General features: G+C 35.6%; 1 protein-coding gene across 1 annotated transcript; it reads left to right on the plus strand.

The window, feature by feature from the left end:
* The first annotated feature begins 1,347 nt into the window (after nucleotides 1-1,347).
* LOC148623886 (putative G protein-coupled receptor 75) lies at nucleotides 1,348-27,024 on the plus strand. The gene is made up of 3 exons (XM_088566177.1): nucleotides 1,348-1,481; nucleotides 3,449-3,648; nucleotides 24,998-27,024. The coding sequence occupies exon 3, from the start codon at nucleotides 25,622-25,624 to the stop codon at nucleotides 26,987-26,989; it is 1,368 nt and encodes a 455-aa protein (XP_088422303.1). The 5' UTR covers nucleotides 1,348-1,481; nucleotides 3,449-3,648; nucleotides 24,998-25,621; the 3' UTR covers nucleotides 26,990-27,024.
* The last annotated feature ends 476 nt before the right edge of the window (nucleotides 27,025-27,500 follow it).

Raw genomic sequence — 27,500 nt, forward strand, 5'->3', positions numbered from 1 at the left:
AAGAATAAAAAGTCGTCAGTTTCTTTCTATATAATTTCCGATTGAACTAGTGAATCATAAAAATAAAAAAAAAGAAATAAATACCTTTATATAAACTTTATGTGAATATATCCCCGACTTTGACCTCTTGATTTTCTGTCTAAATTGAAAAAAAAAAACAATTCCAGATCACGAGGTATGCATCTTAAACGGTGTTTAAAACTATGTAACTATGTCTTTAAACAACAACTTTATAATCTTAAAACTGTATCTTATTTGTGCGTTGTTCATTGAACAATTTGTTTGTTTTTGTGTGTGTGTATTAATCTGTTTTGTATTGTTTTAATCCATTAGGTTTTATTTATTTTATTTAAATCAACATTCAGGACATGGAGGACTTTTAGGGGCATTCCAAGAAAAATATTTTGTGCGGTCTTATGAGATAATAAAGTAATCCAATATATATATACGATTTCAAACATGCAAATAGAGTTATATCATAATAAATATAAGACTAACGTGTGATGGATTAATTTTATTGACAGAATTAGGAAAATTTTGAACGAAAAAAAATAACGGTCGTAGGGAGATACTTTCAATATGTAGTGAGCAAACGCAGCATATTGTAGCGAGTTATATAGGGATAAAACCTATTGCTTTTCTTATCTGATTTGGGTTGTGTACTATTTTTGATACATTTTCACTGCAACAAGATGGAATATTATTTATGATTCTGTTTTTGTCAAGGAATGCTGTTTATAGCCTGAACTTGACTTAGAGATCGTCGGCAAGTGGGATTCAACAGGAAGTGGATATTGCCACATAGAACTCCCTAAATATTCCGCGATCTGTTCTCTTTACCCCCCCCTTTTTCACCTTGCAAATTTACGTTGGTAGATCGTTCCGCCGCCGATCAATATGTGATGCTTTATTTTTCGTAAGAGATGGAAGTATTATGACACGGTACCTCCAATAACCGAAAACAATATGTCGTCGGAAGGACCAGTGACTAATTCCAAAGTACTAACGCCATATTGATTATTACAGACTTTCGTTAGGTATCTAGAAAGTGCTGGAATACTAATAAAAAAAATATTTGCAAGCCTGTTTAAATAACACAGTGAACAATTATACCACTCAAAAACGTGTTTTATTGAGGTTTTCGGACTTTCAATCTGGTTTTCGGTTAACACCGAGATTTTTGGTTATTCGAGCAACCCGGTCAAACATTCACAAGAACATGTCGGAAGTTTTTAATGACGGATTTTTTTTACCTACAATGTACACTCTTTGAGTTGTTAGTATATTTTTAATGTCTACCATTACAAGATGGGCACTGTAGGTTTGAAAGTGTTAATTGTTTGTCAATCTTACCAAGGAGTTAAATATAGACTACTATCATGACTGTAAAAATATATTACGAATGTCGGGAGCTTCTAATAACGGATTCTAATAACGGATTTTCGGAGCTGCAATGTACGTTTTTGTGATGTACCAAAAACGTAGGTATAGTTTTAATGTTTATGATTAAAGTGAGGGTGTGTGTGTGGGGGGGGGGTGGCATTCCTCCTTTCTATGGGAAAATTATAATTTTCATGTGTAGAATTGACAAAAATGGCAAATAATGTCCTAGCACCCCCTTTTTCTGAGGAACCCAAGCTGCCACCCTTCATTTTCAAAGTGTGGATCCGCCTCTGCCAGATGGGTCCTGCAGGTTTGAGAAAGTGTTGTAGTGTTTGAAAATTACAGGTATTTTTGTGAACAATTTTGATAAAAAATATTTTTACATATGCTAAGAGTTTTCAAGTTGTTCTATATTTTACACACATTGTATTGTTAAATACATGTAAATCCTATATACAAATGTGTATCATGTGTGTTTGATTTGATCCCAGGAATTTAAAATGCAAGCAATGTTTACATGTATATGAATAAACATACAAATGTACATGTAGCAAACAATATGAAGTATTTAAACTAGAAAAAAAAACATTTGAATCATGGACTATATCGCACCCTTAGTCATACATAATATGCCCATCATATACTGCATATCACTTCCCTAGACCTACATATACGTATACCGCTGGACTATATCGCACCCTTAGTCATACATAATATGCACATCATATACTACATATCACTCCCCTAGACCTACATATATATAGCATACCCTATATCACACCCCTAGACCTATATGGCATACCCTATATCACACCCCTAGACCTATATGGCATACCAAATATCACACCCCTAGACCTATATGGCATACCATATATCACACCCCTAGACCTATATGGCATACCAAATATCACACCCCTAGACCTATATGGCATACCCTATATCACACCCCTAGACCTATATGGCATACCCTATATCACACTCCTAGACCTATATGGCATACCCTATATCACACTCCTAGACCTATATGGCATACCATATACCACAACCCCTAGACCTATATGGCATACCCTATATCACACCCCTAGACTTATATGGCATACCAAATATCACAACCCTAGACCTATATGGCATACCAAATATCACACCCCTAGACCTATATGGCATACCCTATATCACACTCCTAGACCTATATGGCATACCAAATATCACACCCCTAGACCTATATGGCATACCAAATATCACACCCCTAGACCTATATGGCATACCAAATATCACACCCCTAGACCTATATGGCATACCCTATATCACACCCCTAGACCTATATGGCATACCCTATATCACACCCCTAGACCTATATGGCATACCATATATCACACCCCTAGACCTATATGGCATACCCTATATCACACCCCTAGACCTATATGGCATACCAAATATCACACCCCTAGACCTATATGGCATACCATATATCACACCCGTAGACCTATATGGCATACCAAATATCACACCCCTAGACCTATATGGCATACCCTATATCACACCCCTAGACCTATATGGCATACCCTATATCACACTCCTAGACCTATATGGCATACCAAATATCACACCCCTAGACCTATATGGCATACCAAATATCACACCCTTAGACCTATATGGCATACCCTATATCACACTCCTAGACCTATATGGCATACCAAATATCACACCCCTAGACCTATATGGCATACCATATATCACACCCCTAGACCTATATGGCATACCATATATCACACCCCTAGACCTATATTACATACCTTATATCACACCCTACACAGAACACACTTGAAGTATAATTAAAATATATGTTTGATGAACATGACATGCCAAACTCTGTATCTGATGGGGTATCAATCTTCGACCTATATCACCCCGCGACCAATAGCTCTAAGTGAGTTGACATAGGAGTCTTGTGTTGATACCGTATGTGATACAGATTTTGGCATGTAATAGTCAGTATGGAATGTACATGTGTATTATATCCATATACATGTAAGTCATAATTGCTTATCAATATGGTTCTTTTTAGTGCATTGTCAAGACATACATTTAGAATGCAGATCTTAACGTTAGATACAGGATTTTCATGACACGTGAAGGGCACAGTCAATTAGGTTAGAAATTCTATGTCCGTGAAAGTGGATTGAAAATATGATGGATATCAAGGCACCCAAAAGTAGACCTTTCCTAAGAGCTGATTTTCAGGGACATTTATGTACAATGTATTAGGTAAGTGAAGGTGTACATAAGTTTGTTCATATACTTCCAATGTACACAATGATTTAAAATTTTCAGAACTGGTGATAGGTCTACTGTAAACATTGCTAGTGTCCAACAGTTGTCATATGTCTTAGCAAAATTTGCAGTTTACATTTGTATGTCTGTGAACAGGAAATTTATACTGAAAAATTCAAAAATACATGTGCATGTACTCTAACTATGGTTACTGGCATATCCAGTACAGTATTAATTGAAGATTTCATACATGAAATTATGATATTTGTAATATAATAATACATGTATCAGATTTGTTATTTACTTTACAGTGTGACATTAATTGCTCATAAATAAATCAACATACAGGGATGGATCCAGATATTTTGAAATGGGGGGCCCAGACATCATTTTAAATCATCAGGTAACTAGAAACCATACATGGGGGAAGCCCTAAAGCAATATCATTAGTAAACTTTCCAGTTTCCAATGACCACCTGTCAGTCAGGTGAAAAGTAACCTATTCTACTCTTACTTATGTTACATGTTATTAACAGTTAATGAAACAAAGATGTGCTCATGAAGTACACTGTACTACATTTTTGTAAAGTTTGTCATGTTTTATTTAAGATAAATTTGAGTTATTTTAGAGAAAGAAATGTTTATTTTTTCTTAATTAAGACAGCTGATAGAGATATTTTAAGAATAACATTTCAGAACACTAAAATATAATATATATTTATTGTATTATTTTTTATAATGTAGGACAGAAATTATGATGCTCCAGAAATACTGTTCGCAAAATTTTAATCAGTACTGACTAGGTGGCTTAAAAACCAGTAAAAACCTGGGACACTGATAACCGCCCAACCTCTATTTTTGCCTGATTTTGCACACAATTATATGTACATGTAAGAATATTTCTCATCAGGAGAAGGTTTCTGTACCTCCATATGATGTGGCTAAAACACATGTATATTTTCATGCATTTACATTTTGCAATTATCAAAGGTACTGTTATCATCTTTTCCTTGATTTCTGTTCAGTGGTAATCTTTTTTAAAGTTTCACTAGATGTAGCGAGAAGAAAGCAAAAGCAAAATGAACTAGTTTTGTGCTGGTACATGTCAACATCTCTTAATAAAATCGTCTGAATATAGCTGAAATATTGCTGCTCGGACGTTAAACCCCAACAATCAATCAATCAATCTTAATAAAAACTACTAATATGAAGTCTGATTTCGTAGCACTTATTTGTTGGCAAAACATAAGAGTTACTTGTATTATAATATAATACATATCGATGAAACAATCATGCAGAAAAAAATGAAAGAAATGCACATACATTATTGAAGGCAGACAGGTATAAAACACTCTGCTTTAGCGCAATAATGATTCATCATAAAAAGTGGTACTCATGGGGTATAGGTTCACTAGTAACATTTTTGTTTTGGAAAGTAGAAAAGATGGATTTATATTCAAAGTGCATTTGTTATAAAGAAAGACAAAATACTTCCTTATTCACTACATCTCTTTATCCTTGACTTTTCATCTTGATTGGAATCTTAAATTGTTAAAAGATATGAGGTACAACCAAAGTTTTTTAGTTTTAAGATTTTTAAACTGCATAGTAGTTTTGATAACAAGAGTTTGTATCCATGCTTGAATTGAAAATATCTAGAGAAAGGTAATTATTTATTGTAAAAAAGTGTATAGTCTTGACATTTTCAACTCGGGGCCTAATCTAGACAACAATGATAAGGACAAGCTTTAGTAAATTCTGTTTGAAAACTAACAATATTGACATATTTGTTCATTTAATCTATTACAATCACTGTCAAAGAGAGCACAAACAAGGAGAAGTTTTTTGCTCATTTCTCCCTTTAGATTAGGTCCTTGGTCAACCTAGCTCCCCTGGTCCACAGGATTCAATTCTACTTCATGCATCTCCAACCCGAAATTTCAAAGTGTGGATTTTTTCTTACTTTGAAAATCCATATGATATTGATAGTGAGTGATTCACAGTGGAGATCATATTTTTGAAGAAATGCTGGTTTAGGTGTAAAGTGTCAAGTAATTTGAGGACTAAACGTACACAGTCAGAAATACCAAAAACAATAAAAGAAAAGAAGATCCTTAAATGCATTAATAAACAAGCAGTATTAATATGCATTTCATTAAAACAGATGGTTCTCTTTAAAATTATTAAGTTTTTTATCGTTTTTTTAGCTTGCATTTCGGTTACATGAATATTTATGAGATCTTCCTTGACTCAGTGCCTCAGCACTTTGATTTTAAGACAGATATAAAAAGTTCACTGTTTTCATAATTTTCCTATAATTAAAATTGGCGGGATTGGGGCTTTATGAACTGTTATGATATGATGTAACCATGTATTAACTGAATAAGATATTTTGTACAAACGATTTCTTGCCCGTTACACAGTTAAGGAATACATGTTTTCGCCTTCTACGTGTACAATAATTTACGTACGGTTCGGTTTTAATTACTACTCTAATGGTTCACCATACCTTTCCGGAACAACCCCAAAGGACGTTTTTATTAATTAAATACAATGTAGTATCATTTTCCTCGGCTGCCACTTGTATAAGATTTTATTGTCAAATCCGATTCGCGTTTTATATGCTTGAAAATGTAACCTAACAGAATAAAAAAAAGTTGTTGATATTTTGAACATTTCAACGCTAGTACATGTCATTTAATACATTTTTAACAACAATAAACTCCTCAAATCACCGCTACAGTCTGTACAAAAAATTAAATCGACAAATGTGTACTCCCTACATTCTAAACACACGCTGCTACAACGAAAATATGTGTTCAATATTTTAAACGCTCGTTTTATACGACAGAAAAGGCTCCAAATAAAACAAAATTTACATAGTTTTTAAGGTAAATTGAAAAATTCAAATTTTTATTTGTTTGTTTGAATTATCATAGTTTTAAAGCGCAATTCTCTAAAAATATTTTCGTCTACACATTTTAACAACTTTAGTACCTGTGCGACTGAAACCCAATCTGTGCATTTTAGTCCTATAACCACTGCCCATTGCGCAGCTTCCCAGATAATGAATAACATGTAGTAGTATTTTTGCCTCTTTATGCACAATCAGTAATTATTTTGTGCTCGCAATATAGCAATTTTGAGCGCACACAATTTGATGCCACTATCCGGTCTCCGTGCTAAGGCATTTTAATTGTACATTAAATGGAGCTCTGAAATATTGATGTGTCATTCAACACAAAAGCACATGTTTTGGGAAAATATTTTATAATTCCTAAATGTTTTTTACAAACAACATATATTTTGATATTGAAATCAGATTTAAAGACAGAAATGCAGATAAAATATCAAATATAACGAGAATAGGTGTAGTGAATATGCCAGAGACAACAACCCCACCGGGATGAAAATGTCAGCCAAAGTCCACCCATTGATATTCAATGAACGACGCGGAAACCCTCGAGCCACAGGGCAGGCTGCAGCCGGCTCCAAAACATTATACACAGGTACTGCGAAAGAGTTGCACCTATATACTCAAGTAACATAAAAGTAAAGGTGAAAACGAAATAAGACATACAGAGGCCAGAAATTCCTGACTTGGGACAGGTGCATGAAATGCGGCTGGGTTAAAGTACTTTGGCGTAGACACAACCCCTCCCCTTAAAATTTGGCCACTGTTGTGGAAAAAAAAATATTACACAATTAAAAACACCTAAAATCAGTTCAAAACGGATTGAGTCCCTTGTTACAATGGAAATAAAGAAATTTTGCATTATATAAATTAAACAAATGTACAGACTACGAGCTACTAGCAGTTAACTGACATGCCAGCTCCAGACAAGTTTAAACCTACAAAAAGTCACGTCACCATCGTATGTATAAAGTCAATCCGGCACATCATAAGCCATACAATAAGGACTCAACAAACGATAAACTCGATAAGACAATATCAAAAGAGCCTATTTAACGGTTTAGTTAACTTATTGGTAAGTATCGTGCTTTCTGTGCTGTGTGTAGAATATTACCGTAAAACAAAGGGTGAGAGATACCCGCACGTATTAATCCTTTACAAGTACACAAGTTTCTTGTATCGGTTGAAAAAAATCGTGAATTTCTTTAAAATGAAGCAGTTATCTTCAAATCAGTGGTCAGTTGCCCTGCACTAGATGTATATGTTTCAGAATATATTTATTTCCGAACGAAAATTTCATTTAAAAATTTTATTAAGGTTTACAAAAGATACTTTATTAAACAATGGACCATTCGTAGAGTTTGACTTTGATCCCTGAGCATGAAGATAACACTATAGCTGTATGATGCAGCCCTGTTCGTAAGAATACTGACAACATTATTTTGTATTGTTAATTTTTTAATATAATTCAAGTGTCTGGGTTATCTTTCTTTATATATACACCGAAATAATATTTTAACTTTATAGCAGGACTGATCCAAAAGATGGAACATCATTTAGCTAAATCCTTTAATCTCAGTTTTCGCTATATAGATGACGTATTATCGACAAACAGTCCTAGTTATAAGGATTTTTTACATTGCATCTACCCAAAAGAACTTGAGATAAAGGATACTACAGAAACAATGTGAAGTCAGCCGCAAATCTTGATATACATTTTCAGATCTATGAAAAAAGGAATACTATTGATCAAACTATACGACAAACGCGATACCTTTTCATTCCGTATTGTCAACTTTCCTTTCATCTGTGACAACATCCCTTCAGCACCTGCCTATGTAGTTTTCAAGACATGCCAAGACAAACCGCTCCAAAATCCAAATTACACACCGCTGAGATAATAGATACATGAATGACCACATCTGTACTATCACGTTACCAAAGATAATTAGTGCCTGTAGGGGGCAGACCAGAAATTTTTAGGGGTATTTCTTGGCATGGAGAAATGTTTGAGAGACCTCGGAATACCCTTCTATATATATATAGTATGAATACCCGTAAAGTACGATGGATCAGTATGTCAATAAATAAGGATGAAACGATTTTGCTCTGTAAACCTAGGGTCTAGAAGGTCTGCTCAGCGCTATTCCTTACGTGTAGGTTTTCTTTAAGAAATAAAATCAAGTCTTTATGATCTTTCTCCTATTTTTTACGATTTTTAGGCTATTTTTATAAATAATTTTCATTGTCCGACGGCGGCCATGTTGAACCGTGGCTTTTGGGTAAATTTAAATAAGGTCGTCGGAAAGGCCTTGTAATTGGTTATTTTTATATACAGTGAAACCTGCCTAAACCGAACCCTTGATAATCCGAAAACCTGTCTTAACAAGATACTTCTTGAAGACCCTTTGTGTCAATTTCAATGTATTTTAACCTGAATAAACTGAACTCCTTCCTGAACCGAACAACCTTAAAGTCCGAAAGGGATCCGGTTTAGACAGGTTTCGTTGTATATGTATATTTGCATATTCACAACTGTAATATAGCCAGAGAACATTTCTTAATTATTATTATTTTTCATTATTTTATTTAATCATAGCGGTTGTAAATATATAACAATCTGAGACCGTCATTTAAAATTATATATATATGTATACAACGTCTCAGAATGTGACGACTATATTCGCTACACTGCTCCATCGGATCAAATTAATACAGGGAAGGTAATGTAAACTTATAGAAGTGTCTGAAAAATTCCCATCGTTGTTATAAACTCAAATTTGCGAAGCAAATTTTTGGTCGTTCCCTCCGCGGGACTCCAACTCGTACCGCTGTGACATTTATGGCAACACCGCCTGCACAAAGTCCAGCGCCCTAGACCACTCGGCCAGCTATGCTATATAAAATGTAGCTTTCGCTGGCCGGGTCTTTCCTCCTCGTAGGATTAATCTAGGGCTGTAACTTAGTACACAATGTATTGTACGGGACAGTTCATCTAGGTGTTATTATGTAGGATAGAGGATCATATTAATGATAAATGTCACAACAAATCAATATTACACAACGTCTCAGAATGTGCGGAGACTATTCGCTACACCCCGTGCAGGTCCGGGTGTCAAAAGAATAGGCCTGCAGTAGCTCTAAGCTTGTAAAAGGCGACTAAATAGTGCTCAGAAACCTAGCTGGGTGTAGGCGCTCTGTCCACAGAGCAACTGGGATGTGTGCCCCAAGTGGTGGAATGGGGTACCCCTGGCGTGTTACATGCTGGAGTTGTCAGGCTATAATACGGAAAACGTGACCGCAAACCATAGTGGTGCACCGTGTTGGGAAAGATGCCACGTTCCTTGCGCGTTAAAGAACCCTACCGTGGTATTCGATAGGAGTAGGAACATTTGCGCTACGCCACAGAAGGCTAAATTGCCCGACCCTACCCATCCCTCCCATTTTATCTTGTGGCAATCAAAATTTGTCGACCTTAATATCCTTGTGTCCCATCCCATCTTTCATTTCATGTTCATTTTATCATGCATTTCATCGTCTGAATATAGCTGAAATATTGCTGCTCGGACGTAAAACCCCAACAATCAATCTATTCGTTACAGTGCTCCATCGGATTAAATTGATACAAGGAAGATAACGTATGCATAGAAGGTCCGAAAAATTCCCAACGATGTTAGAACTGTCAAATGTGCGAAGCACATTTTTGGTCGTTCCCTCCGCGGGATTCGAACTCAAACCACTGTGACATCTTGCAACACCGCCTGCACAAAGTCCAGCGCCCTAGACCACTCGGCCAGCTAGGCTATTGTTGGTCGTCACCTCCGATGCCATAGATGTCACAGCGGTATGAGGTCGAGTCCCACGGAGGGAACGACCAAAAATGTGCTTCGCAAATTTGACAGTTCTAACATCGCTTTCAGCCCTTTCTATGCTTACATTATTATTGTTGTTGTGTTACTAGCATAATTCCTCAATATTTTGTTGTTCTGCTAACAAAAGTAATAAAATCCATGGTCATAGAACGATGATACTTCTTGAAAATAAACTATGAGGTCAAATAATGACACAATAACACAGTAAAGACCAACATTACCTGACTCTGGCAAAGCATATGCCTGCGGTGAAGTTAAACTAGTTTTGTAAGGCCTTTTAACCACCTCCTTTAATGTAAGGTCAGAATTAACTAAAACTCATAAATAAAATGCACTCAGTAATATACCCAACTCTCCTTCGTCGAATAATATAGACAAAAAGAGATCGCTCGCAGTCACTGAAAGCTAGCCCAAAACATTAAAGAATGACAATACCTTCAAAATTACCAATATTAGAAATATTCAGTCACTACAGTTCCATTGGAGTGTATTTGGAGTAGTAATAGGTAAGATTTAATGTAGTGCAATACCAAAGATGACTTAGTTTTTTACATTTGATTGCAATTAGGGGTAGAATATCTGTATTTATGAGAGCAAGGTTTAAAGAATAGACATTGATTTGTAAATCACATCCGAATAAATCTATTAATGGAAGTTTATGAATTCATTGGATTTTGTTTAAAAGAATGTGTATTATAGACTGTATTTCCAAAAAAAAAAAACACCAAAAAAATGGGCGAGCAATACTATTTTTAATAAAAAATCTGCAAGTGCTATCATATTTTGTAACGATGAAAAAACTTAGTAAATGTGAAATCGGTACCCCTGATGCAAAAGCTTTGTCTACATTTAGTAAATGATGCTTTTGAAATTAAAATATATATGAAGGAAATGTAAATTCATTTCTTTCTTTAGGGTTCACCATAATGACAAATTGTTATGCGAACTCGGGAATGGGTCTTTTTCGAATGTTTTTAAAAGACTAAAATGTCAGTAAGTGCTCTACACATCGACAATATTTCATGTTCCATTTTCCTTCTACGACATTTTAGAAAAAGACCCATCACTGGCATCAGCATAACAACGTCCTGTTCAGTATATATCTAAACAAAGGTATACAATTATTATACATGATTTACCGAGATAGAACTCTTATTTCTATTGACTTGAACGCAAAATTTTTAAAAATGCACACAAAAAAGAATAAACAATAATTATTCCATCCTCTCCAATCACATTTTTACTGTTTGTATTGTCTATTTAAGTCCAAGTGAGGCGGTTTGTGGAGGAGAGATTCTTTTAATGAGCTTCATCATATTATATCTGGTTATTGGTTATAAGATATTTGAACTTATCCCTTTAAATCCGGGTAAATCCGTTGTTATCAGTGCGGTGCTTAATTAAAAAACGGCTTCGGTCCTAAGACCCACGCCTCCTAAACACCAACCGTTTTAAAGGCTACGATGCTATCATAAATCCTATTGGTATAATTGAGTGAACTTGATATAGAACCTACTACAATGAATTGTTGCTATAAAGAAGATGAAGTGACCTTTTTTATTAAAGTAGGTCACGGTAATTCGTGTACGCCCCTAGACCCTCACCCCCCAAAAATAAAAAAAAATAAAAAATAAAAAATAAACAAAACAAAACAACAAAAAAACTCTGTATGGTCTGAATTTTTTGTAGACAATGGTGTAATGTGAATGAATTTCCACAGCAGGACATTTTCTCCAATATTATTTTATCGTACTTTTAATAAAACTTTTTAAAAATGTATATTAAAAAAAACTTGAAATGACCCATACTGCAATTATGCATTTTATCTCGGAAATCTGTATGAACATCACTGTTTTATGGACAATATTGATTGTATAATTTATAGTCCATGAAAGAAAAAAAAAACTATATAGGAAGATTGTACAATAAGGTTGATACAGGTACAAACAGTTCAGTGTATGGAGTGTCTTCAACATCGGAAAAAGTAAATTGATATAACCTGGTAAACCCGTTGCTTCCAAAGCGGTGCTTATCGCATACATGCGGTTGATAAACACGTCCACGATAATTGACATTTGGACTAATATAACGAATCCTAAGTTAAAATGGTGACTGTTATTCAAGTAAGCCTTACACTATTCCCTCGTTTAAAGGTTTTCTCATTAGCAAATATTCGAATTTTGAAATAATTCTTGTAGATCGAGAGAATTTCTTGTTAAATAACACTATAACAATAACGTTGAAAAAGATAGCACCTTCCGTATATCCGTTACATCCTTCATTTCGTGCATGATAAAGCTAAGACATCGTTGCTTCTAGGTATAATACCACTATTAAGGGGAACCAGTCGCCTGCACATACCAGAAAGTAGTCCGTGAAAAAACAAAGTAGGTCCTAGGATGCATTGTATATTTTTTGTGATTTAGCCAGTATATGCAAACTTGGTATCATCTGAAAGCTTATCATGTCAGGTATACACTGAATACAACAGTTTTGAACTCTGATATAGAGAATAATTTGTTAGAGTCTAGATCTTCATCCCATTGATTTGTCAAATTTCCAAAAGGAAAGAAGTATTTTATACTTTCACTTCAATGTTCTTTCTTAGAAGCCATTAAAGGTATGCTGCAAATTTTATGAGAGAGTCATTAAAGGGTCCCCTCTATAATAAAACCTGTTAGAGTTTATTTTAACAAATTTTAAAAAAAGATTGGGTCCTTGAAAATTGCTTAATTCAACATAGAAAGTAATGGGACTTTTAATAGTGGTTTTACACCTTCTAGCAGATAATTCGACTGTCTTTGTAGATATAAACCACTAAAATTCCGAAAAATATTTCGTAACACATTGTTAGCCAATCATTTGCACGATATGAGTGACGCTGACCATCACCAGACAGTTCCCATACTTGGTTTAATTTTCGTTTTCTTGCTAACATATATACTCAATACAGTTAGACCCGGTTTGCACTCATATATGGTATTTGTCATACATGACGGACTGAGGGGTTTCTTAACGCCCTTTGCTATCATTTGGGGTCTCTCACGAACGGTGTAAAGCATCGACGCATTTACACAGTCCCCGGGCATAGTCATACCCCTGATAGTATGTCATGGTGTACTCTGGTCAATTAGTTGTCATGTGATCACGTTCATTCATTAAATTCATTAAATGCAATAGCACGTGATTTAATATCGATCCGTGACCTCGTGACCCAATTTGTGATCTGTACGGTATATATTGTACAGCCTACAGCATTTGCTGAATCTTTGACTCAGCAAAATACTTTTTGGGGTTAAAATCAACACTTTCCAGTGCATGTAAGACGGGTAGGTAAGTCAACTTATTGGTGCTTGCAAGTCAATTGATGAGAAATCTACAAGGCCGAATAATGTTATGTTTCCGATCACCATTCTTCTAAAATTTTGTAGGGACGGTAGGTAGGGATTTATTTTTATTTAAATTTTTTGAATTGAAATAAGTCATTATAGTGACACCAAACTCAGAATACAATGAAAACCAAATATGTGAAGACTAAACATGTAATTGACTTAGTTCACGGCCGAATCCCAAAAGGAATTATCCACGACCAATAGCTCACCCACGGCATGTGTGTTACAATTGATTCTTGATATTAATAACAAGTATTTCAAATAAAAAAATTGGGTAGGGGGTCTGAAGTGTGACAGGTAACATTTGAGGTTGTCTGGCAAGCTATTTTCTGACTCTATTCGCTACACTGCTCCATCGGATCAAATTGATACAGGGAAGATAACGTAAACTTATAGAAGGGTCTGAAAAATTCCCAACGATGTTAGAACTGTCAAATTTGCGAAGTACCGCTGTGACATCTATGGCAACACCGCCTGCACTAAGTCCAGCGCCCTAGACCACTCGGCCAGCTAGGCTATAAAATATAGCTTTCGCTGGCCGGGTCATTCCTCCTCGTAGGATTAATCTAGGGCTGTAACTTAGTACACGATGTATGGTAGTACAAGACAGTTCATCTAGGTGTTATTATGTAGGATAGAGGATCAAATTAATGATGCATGTCACAGCAAATCAATATTATACAAACGTCTCAGAATGTGACGACTCTATTCGCTACACTGCTCTATCGGATCAAATTGACGTAAACTTATAGAAGGGTCTGAAAAATTCCCAACGATGTTAGAACTGTCAAATTCGCGATGCAAATTTTTGGTCGTTCCCTCCGCGGGACTCGAACTCGTACCGCTGTTACATCAATGGCAACACCGCCTGTACGAAGTCCTGCGCCCTATAGACCACTATATATATACACAAATAATATGAGGTTTGGGTTTTGGTTTTTCAAAAGCGGTTCTGAAATCGATATTTTTGTCAAATTGTTGAATATTTTTTTTCAATGAAAAAATTTTCATAAAAAGGTAGGAGGTAGGTAAATTCTTCAAATTACATTTTATTAAGAACACAAGTTGGATATGGTCCATATTTCTTCACATTTTGCTGGTGGAAAAACTTGGGGTCCAAGGGAAAATAGGACCTTTATGTACAAATCGTTAAGGAGTTTATGTTCCATACACGTACGCGTGTGTCATGTATATTTATTTTTTCGACTTTTTGTTGTCAAACACTTGGCATGGAGGAATCTGTTAAGTTAGTTCAATTAGCTGCCCATTACTGTAACATGAAGTTTCGGACACTGTACATTATACAGATATTTTGTACACGTAAAAGTACAGTGTACATGTAAGTACATCCCCGAGGAGCTCCAACGATTTTTACTTTTGATATATATGTATATGTCAGACTGCATGTACTGACAACTCTTAAAAGGGTTAACTGGCTTTTGAAATCAAAATACATGAATAAACACGAATAAAATATTAAAGAGTAATCAAGGGAACCAAGGTTATAGCGGTAATCAAAAGAATGTAATCCAGGGACAAAGACCAGACATGGAAAACAGACATACACAACAAAGAACATAAAGTAACTAAAATCATACATACAAAGTAACAAAAGTAAATGAGCAACTCGGACTCCACAAAAAAATTGGGAGCATGGACCAGGTGCACCTCTGCTTTTCTAGAAACACACGCCGAGTTGCTCATAAAAAGTCAAGTCCGGGGTAGACAAACGAGGAAAGGGAAACTATGACCCGTTGAATAAATCAGTTTTCATGGTGCTGATGGATACACCATAACGATCCACGATTTCATGGTGACGACCATAAAACTTCTGTTGTGATGACTCCAATCTTGTAGCAACATAACCCTGTTCCAGAAGCTTATTTGTTAGAGTTCTAGCGCGATACAAAAGGTCTGCGTAGTTTCGGCAAGCTCTGGCATAACGTATGAGTTGTGATATGAACACTCCATACGCAGGAGCCGAAGGGATGTTGCCATAGATGAAAGAAAAGTTGACAATTCTGAATGAAAAGTCATCACGTTTGTCGTAAAGTTTGGTCAATAGTTTTCCTTTACCATCGATTTCTAAGTGTAGGTCAAGATATGAGGCTGACTTCACAGTGTCTGTAGTATCCTTTATCTCAAGTTCTTTTGGGTAGATGCGATGTATCAAATCCCCGAAATTAGGATTGTTTAAAGATAACACGTCATCTATATAGCGGAAACTGAGATTGAAGGATCTAGCTAAACAATATTCTTTCTTTCTGATCAGATCAGCTATAAAGTCAGCCTCATAAGAGTGAAGGAATAGGTCAGCTAGTAAAGGGGCACAATTCGTTCCCATTGGAATGCCGACCGTTTGTTGAAAAACACGTCCACCACACTGGACAAATATGTTGCCGATTAAAAATTCCAGCATTTTGTAAACATCTTCCTCTGTATATTTGGAAGATGATTTGGAATTATTTCTTACAAAGTATGAGGAATCTCTACCAAGAACTATATATTTGTATCTAGGTGTACCATCTTTTTTGGAAAAAACAACGATGTATAATGTTTTTAAGTCGGGATTTTAACTGAGTATGGGGAATAGAAGTATACAGTGTTGAAAAATCATAGGTTTTGATGCTATTATATTCAGATAATAGTCTTGAACTGATTGTCTCCAAAAGATCTTTCGAATTTTTCAGGATCCACATTGAATTAATACCACTACGGTGTTGTGGTAGGACTGTAGACCCTCTTTGACAGTTGTGAGTATAGAAGTTAAAAGTTTGAAAGAGGTTTTTGCTACATCGGGGTCTTTGAAAACTGATGTAGCCTTGGCACTCATTGATTTACTTAAAACTTTCATTCGTTTCAAAATTAAAGACCTCACGGCCTTAACTTGACAAACCTTCTGATTATTTTTTTCATGTTTCTGTATATATGTGCATGTTTTTATATTACTCAAGATTCTCCCTCAGTATTATTTCTCCATTGGAAATGGTAAAATTTGATTTTTAACATTTGAGCTTTGGCATAATACTAGTATGTGGAGAAAGTTTAGGAAATAAGGATATAATAATCTCCTTTTCTGAACTCATTTTATTATGCTATAGTACACATATGTGCATGTCAGTTAAAATACATTGCACATGTAATGTTCTTTAAAAAAATGTTTTATAGGAGAGTTCTTCGTGATGTCATCACTTACCTGTAATTTGGTTTTGGTTGACAAAAAAATGATTGCGTGGCATGGAAATTGAAGTGCAGGAAGTCGCTAACAATATTAGCGACTAAAAACAGTGAACATTATGTACTCTTGTAGTACACTTAGAGATTTCCTTCAGTAACTAGAACATGCCCTATCGCAAGTTTAGTCAAAATAATTAAGAGAAATCTAGAGCACCTTACTTTATATAATAAGTTAATCAAAGCGCCGATGCCTAGCAAGTCATGAGATATTTATAGGTATTTCAAAAACTGTCCTGCTTAGCATTTATATCTTAAAAAAACAAAAGTTTTGAAAAGTTCTGACTGAGATTAAGAATTGACTACAGGGGTCAAACAGCAGTTTGTTTGTTTGTTTTTGTATGTTTTTTGTTTTGTTTTGTTTTGTTTTTTCTTTTTTGCAAGTATTCCAAAAAGCATCCTGAGAAGGTAGTTCAGCAAGATTAATTCAATGTCGGAATAACTGCACTTTCTTGACGTTCGTGTCGTTATTTCTAAAAAAAGTCTTCTTCTCTGAAACAATGAAACAAATTCTTACCAGACTTGGTAACTATGTACCTGTGCAGAACTGATTTTGGAAATTTTGATCCGTCGACAAACATGACTTACTAAAAAGAGACTGCATGGGTCATACAGCAGTGTTTTTAGTGTTTATTTATACAACTGTTTTTGATCCGTCGACAAACATGAGACTGTATGGGTCATACAGCAGTGTTTTTGGTGTTAATTTATACAGCAGTGTTTTTGGTGTTTATTTATACAGCAGTGTTTTTAGTGGTTATTTATATAGCAGTGCTTTTAGTGTTTATTTATACAGCAGTGTTTTTGGTGTTTATTTATTTTTGTTGTTGTTGCTGTCTTTAGTGTTATTGTTTTTAAAGATAAACTCCTCCTAAAACACAGGTGCCATTGTTTTGAAATTTGAAATGGTTTAGGACCTCAATGCCCTCCTTTAAGGACATTTTGTGTTGCTCAAATGGCTCAGCGGGTGGTTGCAGCCACTCGAAGTTTCCATTAAAAGCACCTGTGGAATCACATTTTGGTTTTTATCAATTTAGATCGAAGATCAGAATTGATATAGCAGTCGCCAGAGCCTTTAGATTTGTAAAGCCTGTTAGCATCTGCAATTATCTTGCACCACCGCAGGAAAATAGTCCCATTGGCTTACCTCGTTAAGGTTCAGATGCAGATAGTTAGGTACACTTTATAGGTATTTCTAATACATCATAATTAATTCGATGCTATTTACGCCAATAAACAAACCGAATAAACAACTGTTACTGCGAACTAAATATGCTAATTTTATTTGGTTGAATTGACAATGATTCAATTAAAAGCAGTTGACTTCTAACCTCTTATCAGTACCTGTTTATTTCTATGCGTTTATCCGAATAAATCAATCGCTCACTGTCGATATATTAAAATTGCCTATAGATGCTTTATTCTTAGTTAAAGACGCCAAGGTGTTAAATATATAAATCCCTGTAGACGCATAATAAAGCTTTTGATGTTTAACTAGAATTGAAAACCCTGCGAGATTATAAATAGTCATCGTTCATAGAAATAAAATATAAAGAGGTATGCTGAGTACCAACTGGACGAACTGTTTTCAGATATTTCATGCAGGCTCTGGCGGATCCATATACTAAGTATTTACAAAAATGTGGCAGTGGTTCCGATCAAGAAACTTGTATAAAGAAAGAGGTTCCAGGGAGGGAATACATGTCCTGTTCCAGGCTATTATGTGCCGCTCATTTTTTGCCAATCTTTTAACAAAAGGGTCGTATAAGCCCCGAAACTATCCTGATGTATTACCCATTGTATCGTGTATTTTTATTACGGTTACCGCCTCGTGACATCGGCGGTTGTCTCTTAGAAAAGCAGTGGATTCTTACCCTACCGGTTCCTCTGGTCCACGCTCCCTGTTTTTAGTGGAATCCTAGTTGCGCTTTTACTTTTGTTACTTTGTATGTATCGTTTTGGTGTGTCTGTTTTCCATTTCTGGTATTTGTCCTTGGATAGCACTCTTTTGATACCCGCTAGAATCTTTGTTCCCTTGATTACTCTTTGACAGACAGATTCGACCTAGAAGTCGATAAAATGAATTTCGACTTGAAAATTTATTAACTGGGAAAGGCCAGCTAGTAGTTAGAGGTATAATACCCCTGTTTCGGGAACCATTCGCCTGCACATATAAGAAAGTAGTTCGAAATGACATGAAGTAGTCCTAAGATTGTATCTCATTTTTCTCATAGTTAAGTAGAGATATAAAACTTAGTATCATCTGAAGGCTGAGTGAATCAGCAGTAGTCTTAAAACTTCATTTTCTTTTCTAAGTTTGGGTAAAATAATTCTGGACAAAAACTCTGTGCCCTTGATATGACTAAATTTCAAAACGAAAGTAGTGATTTCTGCATCTGGCTACTTTAACTTTACGGTTCTTTCTTAGAAGGCACATAACTTAAATGTATGTTGACATTTTTATGAGAGTTAAGATAAAGGGTGCCCATGATAATGAAATCTCTCCAGCACTATCTGTACTAATGTAAAATTTGCTATGAGCCTTATGAATAGCTGAATTTAACATAGAAAGTAATGGAGGCATGAAATGGTAGTATTACGCCTTCTAGTTCGATTATAATATGCAATATGTCAAAGAGTTTGTGTTCATTTATCAAGGTGTTTCATGTAAACCGACATCAAACCTGAATATAACGCGAACTGGTGCACTGCAACGATGCATCGTGAATCTTGGTGTGTGCGTTTTTTTTTTTAATGGCCTTCGTAAGAATTCAATATGATATTAACCATTTACAACAATAAGCTTGTGTTAAGATACGTTTGAAATCGTTCCCCGAACTTTCCTTTTATACCCTATTTTTGAAATTTGACGATTGTCTGAGGCGTAAAAATTCAAACGATCGATATAAATTGATGCAGTACATGAGTACTTTGATTTATGTCATCCAATTCTAGCGACCATACTTGTCAGATATCATTATATGGACGAATTCTATACACGTGATGAATTTTGAATTTTGAACGGGAGTGTAAAGATATCCCCCTCTTATTTATTCTCCTTAAATGAATTTTCAGTAGAAACATTCCCAAAATCGATCAATTGGGTTCTTAACAACTATATTTGTCACCATTTAGAGGTACATTTTAGAAACTTCAAACAAAGGACATTCTTTAAATAACACTACAACAATTAAGTTGAATACGATAGCACTTTCCGTATATCCGTTACATCCTTCATTTCGTGCCTTATAAAGCTAGAACATCGTAGCTTCTAAGAGATAATTCGACTGTCTTTTTGGATATAAACCACTAAAATCCCCAAAAAATCTTTCGTAACACATTGTTAGCTAATCATTTGCACGATATGAGTGACGCTGACAATCAGCTGACTGATCCTATACCTGGTTTAATTTTCGTTTTCGTGCTAACCTATATACTCAATACTGTTAGACCCGGTTTTCACTCATATGTGTTATACATGACGGACTGAAGGGTTGGCTATCGTTTGGGGCTCTCACGGACGGTATAAATCATTAAAGTGTTTACACAGTCCCGGGGCATGCCAGGACAAACCGCTCCAAAATCCAACTTTAGACCTCGCTGAGATAATAGATACATTAATGACCACATCTGTACTATCACGTTACCGAAGAAAATTACTGCCTGTAGGGCACAGACCAGAAATTTTTGGGGGTATTTCTTGGAATGATAGTCAAACCTGTGAATGTTGGTCATTGTGTATTAGGGGGAATTAGTTGTCATGTGACCACGTTCAGTCATTAAGTTTATTAAGATTAATGCATTATCACGTGACCTATAGTGACCCGATTTGAGATATGCACGTTATGCCCTACAGCATTTGAAGAATTTTTGACCCAGCAAAATGCTTTGGGGGATAAAATCGACACTGTCACGTGCATATAAGACAGATATTGGTGCATGCCAGTCAGTTGATTAAAAAAAATAGTATTATTATGTTTCCGAGTACTATTCTAAAATTTTGTAGGGTCGGTAGGTAGGGATCTATTTTCATTTTTTTTAATGAAACGAGTCAATGAAAACCAATTATACAAAGACTAAACATGTAATAGACTTAGCAAAACCTGATACCTTATGGGATTCGGCGCTTGAGATATTTTTTTGTTTTGACGGAGGTGGTCAAAACAAACAAAAAAAATATCTCAAATGCCGAATCCCAAAAGGGATTATCTACTACCAAGACCACACTCATGGCATGTGTGTTTTCAATTTTCTTTTTTTTTCTGAAAGACGATCGGCAGACTTTTTAGTTATTTTCTTTTTCAAAATTTCAAATAAAACTTTTGAGTAGGGGGTCTGAAGGAGGGTCAGTAGGGTGACCGGAAACATTTTTTTAGGCCTAAACGGATGGTCTACTTATTACTCCAGCAGTGCTAGAGATTGTCTGGCAAGTTTTTTTCTTACTTGGCTTGAGGTATGATGAAGGACCGACCGGAATTCCAACCTTTTACATTGTAGGATTAGTCTATATATATACAAATAAATATTGTAAAGAAAAGTTAATGACAGTGTTGTGAAGTGCTGAACGTACATACACGTTATGTTGGTTCTGAAACCAAGTGATACTGGCAATGCCTCTTGATATATTTTATACAGCTGCAAATCAGGTATACGTATGTCGGTAGATACAGATATATATATATTTATATACGTCTCACAGAATGTGACGACTCTATTCACTACACTGCTCCACAGGATCAAATTGATACAGGGAAGATATGTAAACGTATAGAAAGGTATGACAAATTCCCAACGATGTTAGAACTGTCAACTTTGCAATGAAAATTTTGGTCGTTCCCTCCGCGGAACTCGTACCGCTGTGACATCTATGGCAACACCGCCTGCACAAAGTCCAGCGCCCTAGACCACTCGGCCAGCTAGGCTATATAAAAATATAGCTTTCGCTGGCCGGGTGATTCCTCCTCGTAGGATTAATCTAGGGCTGTAACTTAGTACACGATGTATGGTAGTACGGGACAGTTCACTTAGATGTTGTTAAGTAGGATAGAGGATCAAATTAATGATGCATGTCACAACAAATCGATATTATACAAACGTCTCAGAATGTGACGACTCTATTCACTACACTGCAGGCGGTACGAGTTGGGGTCCCGCGGAGAGAACTTTCAGACCTTTATATATATATATATATACACACACACTAATATATATATATATATATATATATATATATATATATATATATATATATATATATATATATATATATATATATATATATTACCTAAAAATAAGATTTTGTCTTGTTTATTAAATATACACATATTTTTCTCTATTTTCAAAATTTATTCAGGACAGGGCGATCTATTGCACTGTCGATGTACTATTGCACAGTGCAGTAGTCTCCTTGAGGAGTCTATTGCACTGACCCCATAATTACCTTTATTTAAGCCTTTTGATTGGTTGAACTTTTTTTAAGCGCTTCATTGAATTGGAATTTACACACAAAAAACTCGTGTGTAAAAACGTAGATATGACTCTCGTCTGCCAATTCGTAAACATGGAGCGGTCAATTTCCTATTCCTGGTCGAATGGCCGTTGGCCTCGTGCAATAGAACACTTGATCATTCTCAGTACCTCAGGACAAATATTCTGGTCTATTGCATCCAACCCATTTAATAATTGTATAATGCATATTTCAGGGTCTGAAAAATTCCCAACGATGCGAAGCAAATTTTTGTCGTTCCCTCCGCGGGACTCGAACTCGTACCGCTGTGACATCTAACATCGCCTGCATTAAGTCCAGCGCCCTGGACCACTCGGCCAGCTAGGCTATATAAAATATAGCTTTCGCTGGCCGGATGATTCCTCCTCGTAGGATTAATCTAAGGCTGTAACTTAGTACACGATGTATGGTAGTACAAGACAGTTCATCTAGGTGTTATTATGTAGGATAGAGGATCCTACATAATAACACCTATATGAACTGTCTTGTACTACCATACATCGTACATAGAGTCGTCACATTCTGAGACGTTGTATAATATAGATTTGTTGTGACATGCATCATTAATTTGTACTGCCATACATCGTGTACTGAGTTACAGCCCTAGATTAATCCTACGAGGAGGAATCACCCGGCCAGCGAAAGCTATATGTGATATAGCCTAGCTGGCCGAGTGGTCTAGGGCGCTGGACTTTGTGCAGGCGGTGTTGCCATAGATATCACAGCGGTACGAGTTCGCAAATTTGCCAGTTCTAACATCGTTGGGAATTTTTCAGACCCTTCTATAAGTTTACGTTATCTTCCCTGTATCAATTTGATCCGATGGAGCAGTGTAGTGAATAGAGTGGTCACATTCTGAGACGTTGTATATATATATACTAACATGGAGTTTTTCCAGACGATGCAAACATGTTCACCCTACCGATGCACCTGGTCCATGCTCCCAGTTTTAAGTGAAGTCCGAATTTCTCAGTGTTCATTGTTGTGTTTGTCTGTTTTATATGTCTGTTTTTTTTATCCCTGGATGACATTCCTTTGATTTCCGCTAGAATCTTGGTTCCATAAGTTAATCTTTCAAGACAAAACGTATGTTTGTTCAAATTTGCTCTTTTGGGCAATACCAGGCTGCGTCTATACTTGCCCCTCGGACAATACCAGTCTGTGTCCACATTTGTTAATTTAAAAGAAAAATAAATAAACATTCTCATATTCTGTATAAGACAGCCTAAGTGTAAAACAAAAGCCCAAAAATGTATCCAAACAAAAAAAATATTGATAATATCAGAAAAGTAAAAATCTGTCTAGATATACACTACGGAGAGCGATCGTTGTAATAATACTTAAAATAATTCTGAGTACCTTCAGAAAATAGTTCCGATTAATTTGGGACATTTACATCAGCTTAGCCATTTTATTCCCCATTTGCGTTTGCTGCGTGTTAGAAAAACAAACAAAAGATTTGGTGACATGTGGGGACAAATACGTTTTAATCATTGTTTGTCAGGTGTTTAGTTAATTTACGCAGATAAATGGACGTCGGGATCTTAATGTTCAATAAACATATCACAGCGGGCTTTGTTGTTAATAGGGGTATTTGGTATTGACAAAGAAAATTCGGGTTAACATACATCAAGAATTTTGTGAACAGAAATATATGAAAGATAGAGATTTGATCAACTATTGAATGCATGGTCTTGGAAACGTAGGAATTGCTAATGACTGAAGTGTTGTGGCCAAAAAAATATTTATTCTGATATAAGAAAACCGATGGATATCTTATAGAGCCGAATAAACGCGTTCAGTTATGAATTATCCGAGTTTAATATTTCTTCATAAAAGTTATTTGAGATTTGAAAAGGTAGATCCAAGTGGATGAAGAAAATATTTTGTGAGGATGGCTTTTAAATGTATTGTGATGAGATCAAGTTCTAAATCCATGGTGTATTCACGTCATTACGGGAGACCTTAGGAAATACCTCATCCATTAAAACTGTATTTAACGCAACAAAGACACAGAAAAGTTAATACACTCGAAGTCTTACTGGGCTTTTTCGTCAAAAGATCGAGGGTTTTGTCACATACCGTAACCAAATATAAAATAATCAATCTAACCAGTCCCTGGCACTTTTTACTGAGTTAGGCTCAGATCGGGTTTCCTCTGTTATAGAGATTATAATAATAGGTTGTCACATCTACCCGTCAGATCACGCTATTAAAGTATTCACATAAGCGAATTCATTATGATTAGAGCGACATTCATTCAGACTGTAGTAATTGTGCGGACGTTTATTTCACCTTTTGAACTATAAAGGATTTAAAAATGCAACAAGACATTAAAGACACCCAGTTTTGGTACGGCATTCATATGGTTCTGTAGTTATCTACATGTACGTAAATTTCAACTAAGTTTTTAATTTATTGACAGGCTTCCTTTTGATCGTATATGTGGAGAATTATTCTGATAACCAGATTGTAGACGGGAGAACTGATCGATGGTCTAACGGTGTTACTATACAGATAACATCATACAGCTACGTTATTATCTTCATAGACGTTAAGATAAATCTTACAGAACGAAAGTGATAATTTAACTCACACTAAAGTGAAAATACATCTGCCATTAAACGACGGAACCAACAGACAGTGGCTGACGTGCAGTAAAAATCTAATAAATCTAGGTGATTAATGTTCGAGACTGCTGTTTTGTGCTCGTTCTACGGGATTTTTTAGAATGTTACACTTGTGTAGCGATGGATAATGTGTAGTGACATGGAAAAATGAGATATTTTTCATTTAAAGCGTCCACAGTGTTGGTGTAATCGCGTGGAAATTCGTCGGTAGTACAAAGCTCATATCTCATTGTTTCTTATCTGACTAAATCTACACATATTATACTGTACCGTTTATTATATGCTTTCTAAATCTTTTACTGCCGATGGCGAGTAAAATATTTATTGACCGACTGTATTAACTTTTAAACCTGATTAATTTAATATGCTTCAAGACAGACTTTTATGGTGAATAAAGCTGATGCCAGTTCTACACAGCAATGATATCGTCTGGATATAATCATGTGCAATACGTTATCAACAGTGTTCAGACTATGACAGGAAGTAACTGTTCGCTTGGTGTGGCCCCAGTAAGATTTATAGGGACCGTACACACAGCATCCCTTACCGTGTGTACTGTATTGGTAATCTTCGTTCTTTTAATGGGATGTATCGGAAACGCTATGGTAATATATGCTGCAGTGAAAAACAAAAGAATTCGGACGAATTTCGATGTACTAATACTGAATTTAACAGGAGCTGACTTCATCACATGCACTTTTTTGGCTCCTATTTTTTTGTTTTTGTTATTCAACGAACCACCAGTACCAAAAATGTTTTGTGGAAGTGTACTTTTCATGGGAACCGTAAGTGGTATGCTTTCAGTGCTTACTCTAGTCGCAGTAGCTCTTCATAGACTTGCTCGAGTAGTAGGTCGAGCTAGAGGGACCCTAAGTTTAACTCGAACTGCAATAATACTGACACTGATATGGATTCTTAGTTTAACTTTGAGTGTAGCAGGTACCGTCCATGTAACTCACAACTGGAATCCTAACCAGAGAACTTGTCAAGCTATAATTAACAGTGGAAATCCACAAAGACAAAATTTCGTCTTGTTTTTCGTCGCTCCTGTAATTATTGTTAGTTTCAGTGTCGTGTCTATGTCTTATATCATGATTGCAATTACTGTTAACAGACAAAATAGTGAACTTAGAAAGGCATTGAAAACGCAAGTTTGTCGGCTGAATAGTAAATCACATCGATCTCTTTGTCTGGATAAAAACTGTAATTCATGTTCTTCTCTTCCCTGTCGTGATAATAAGGCTTTGACAATGTGCCTAGTCGTCATTGTGTTAATGGGACTTTGCTGGGGACCATTAATTATTTCACATTTCATAGAAATAGCAATGGGAGAATCCATAATTTTATATCAAGTCAAATTATGCGGAATATCTCTAGTCTTTCTTAACAGTGCACTGGATCCATACATATATGCACAACACATTGGCAAATTAAAGGAACGTTATTCTAAACTGTTCAAGTTCCTACTACGTTGTTGCCTTAATCGCAGGTCACAAAACAGTCCATCATATACTCATCGATGTGGAACAAATGAGTTTCAACATGTTCGAAAAAGTCATGAGCGAACTAAGTTAAGCCACTATAGCTCGAGGAAACTTTTAGACAATTGTAAGAGCATTGATTTGAATTATCATAATAACCTTATAATTCACAATGAATTAATACGGAATTCAGGTTCGAAAGACATTATGAAGACATGTCTTGTTGAGGAATCTATAGGTTTTATTAATGCATCTTGTAGTCAGGTTTGGGGGAGGGATGCACTAGGCAGTGTTGATTTACACTAAAATATGTATAATAAAATAAGTCTCCTATAACAGTCCATGTTCTCCTTGTTTTTGTTACTTATACAGTATCATATTTTTTACATTTCAATGTTTGTAACGAATTGTTTTGATTTTATATATACATGTACATGTAGTCATTTCATTAATGTTACATTATAAAAACAGGTGGTTTACCATTTAATATATCAGAATAAATAACAAGTACAATGAAAAGATTCATCTCTGGAGTAATGTACACAATGATGTTTCTAGATTTATGCATCACATTGGTTAGACAGGCATCTGGACAATAGAAAGTTTCAAGATAACAAAGTCCAGGAGGGTGATGTTATATACAGAAGACTGTCACATAAACAGATAAGAATTAAAATGCAGACATGTAACACTCTTACAAACTGATTATTGTACTGTTTTTAATCGACAACATATTTGTCCAGTCTGGTGGACGTGTTTTTCAACAAACGGTCGGCATTCCAATGGGAACAAATTGTGCTTCTTTACTTGCTGACCT

The sequence above is a fragment of the Perna viridis genome, chromosome 2, assembly GCF_037379345.1.
Source record: "Perna viridis isolate PV_CMFRI_1.1 ecotype Kerala chromosome 2, ASM3737934v1, whole genome shotgun sequence".
In the NCBI taxonomy this organism is placed as follows: Eukaryota; Metazoa; Mollusca; class Bivalvia; order Mytilida; family Mytilidae; genus Perna; species Perna viridis.

Excerpts from the sequence above, each read along its gene's own strand:
- LOC148623886 (XM_088566177.1), top strand. The coding sequence starts at position 25,622 with ATGATATCGTCTGGATATAATCATGTGCAATACGTTATCAACAGTGTT.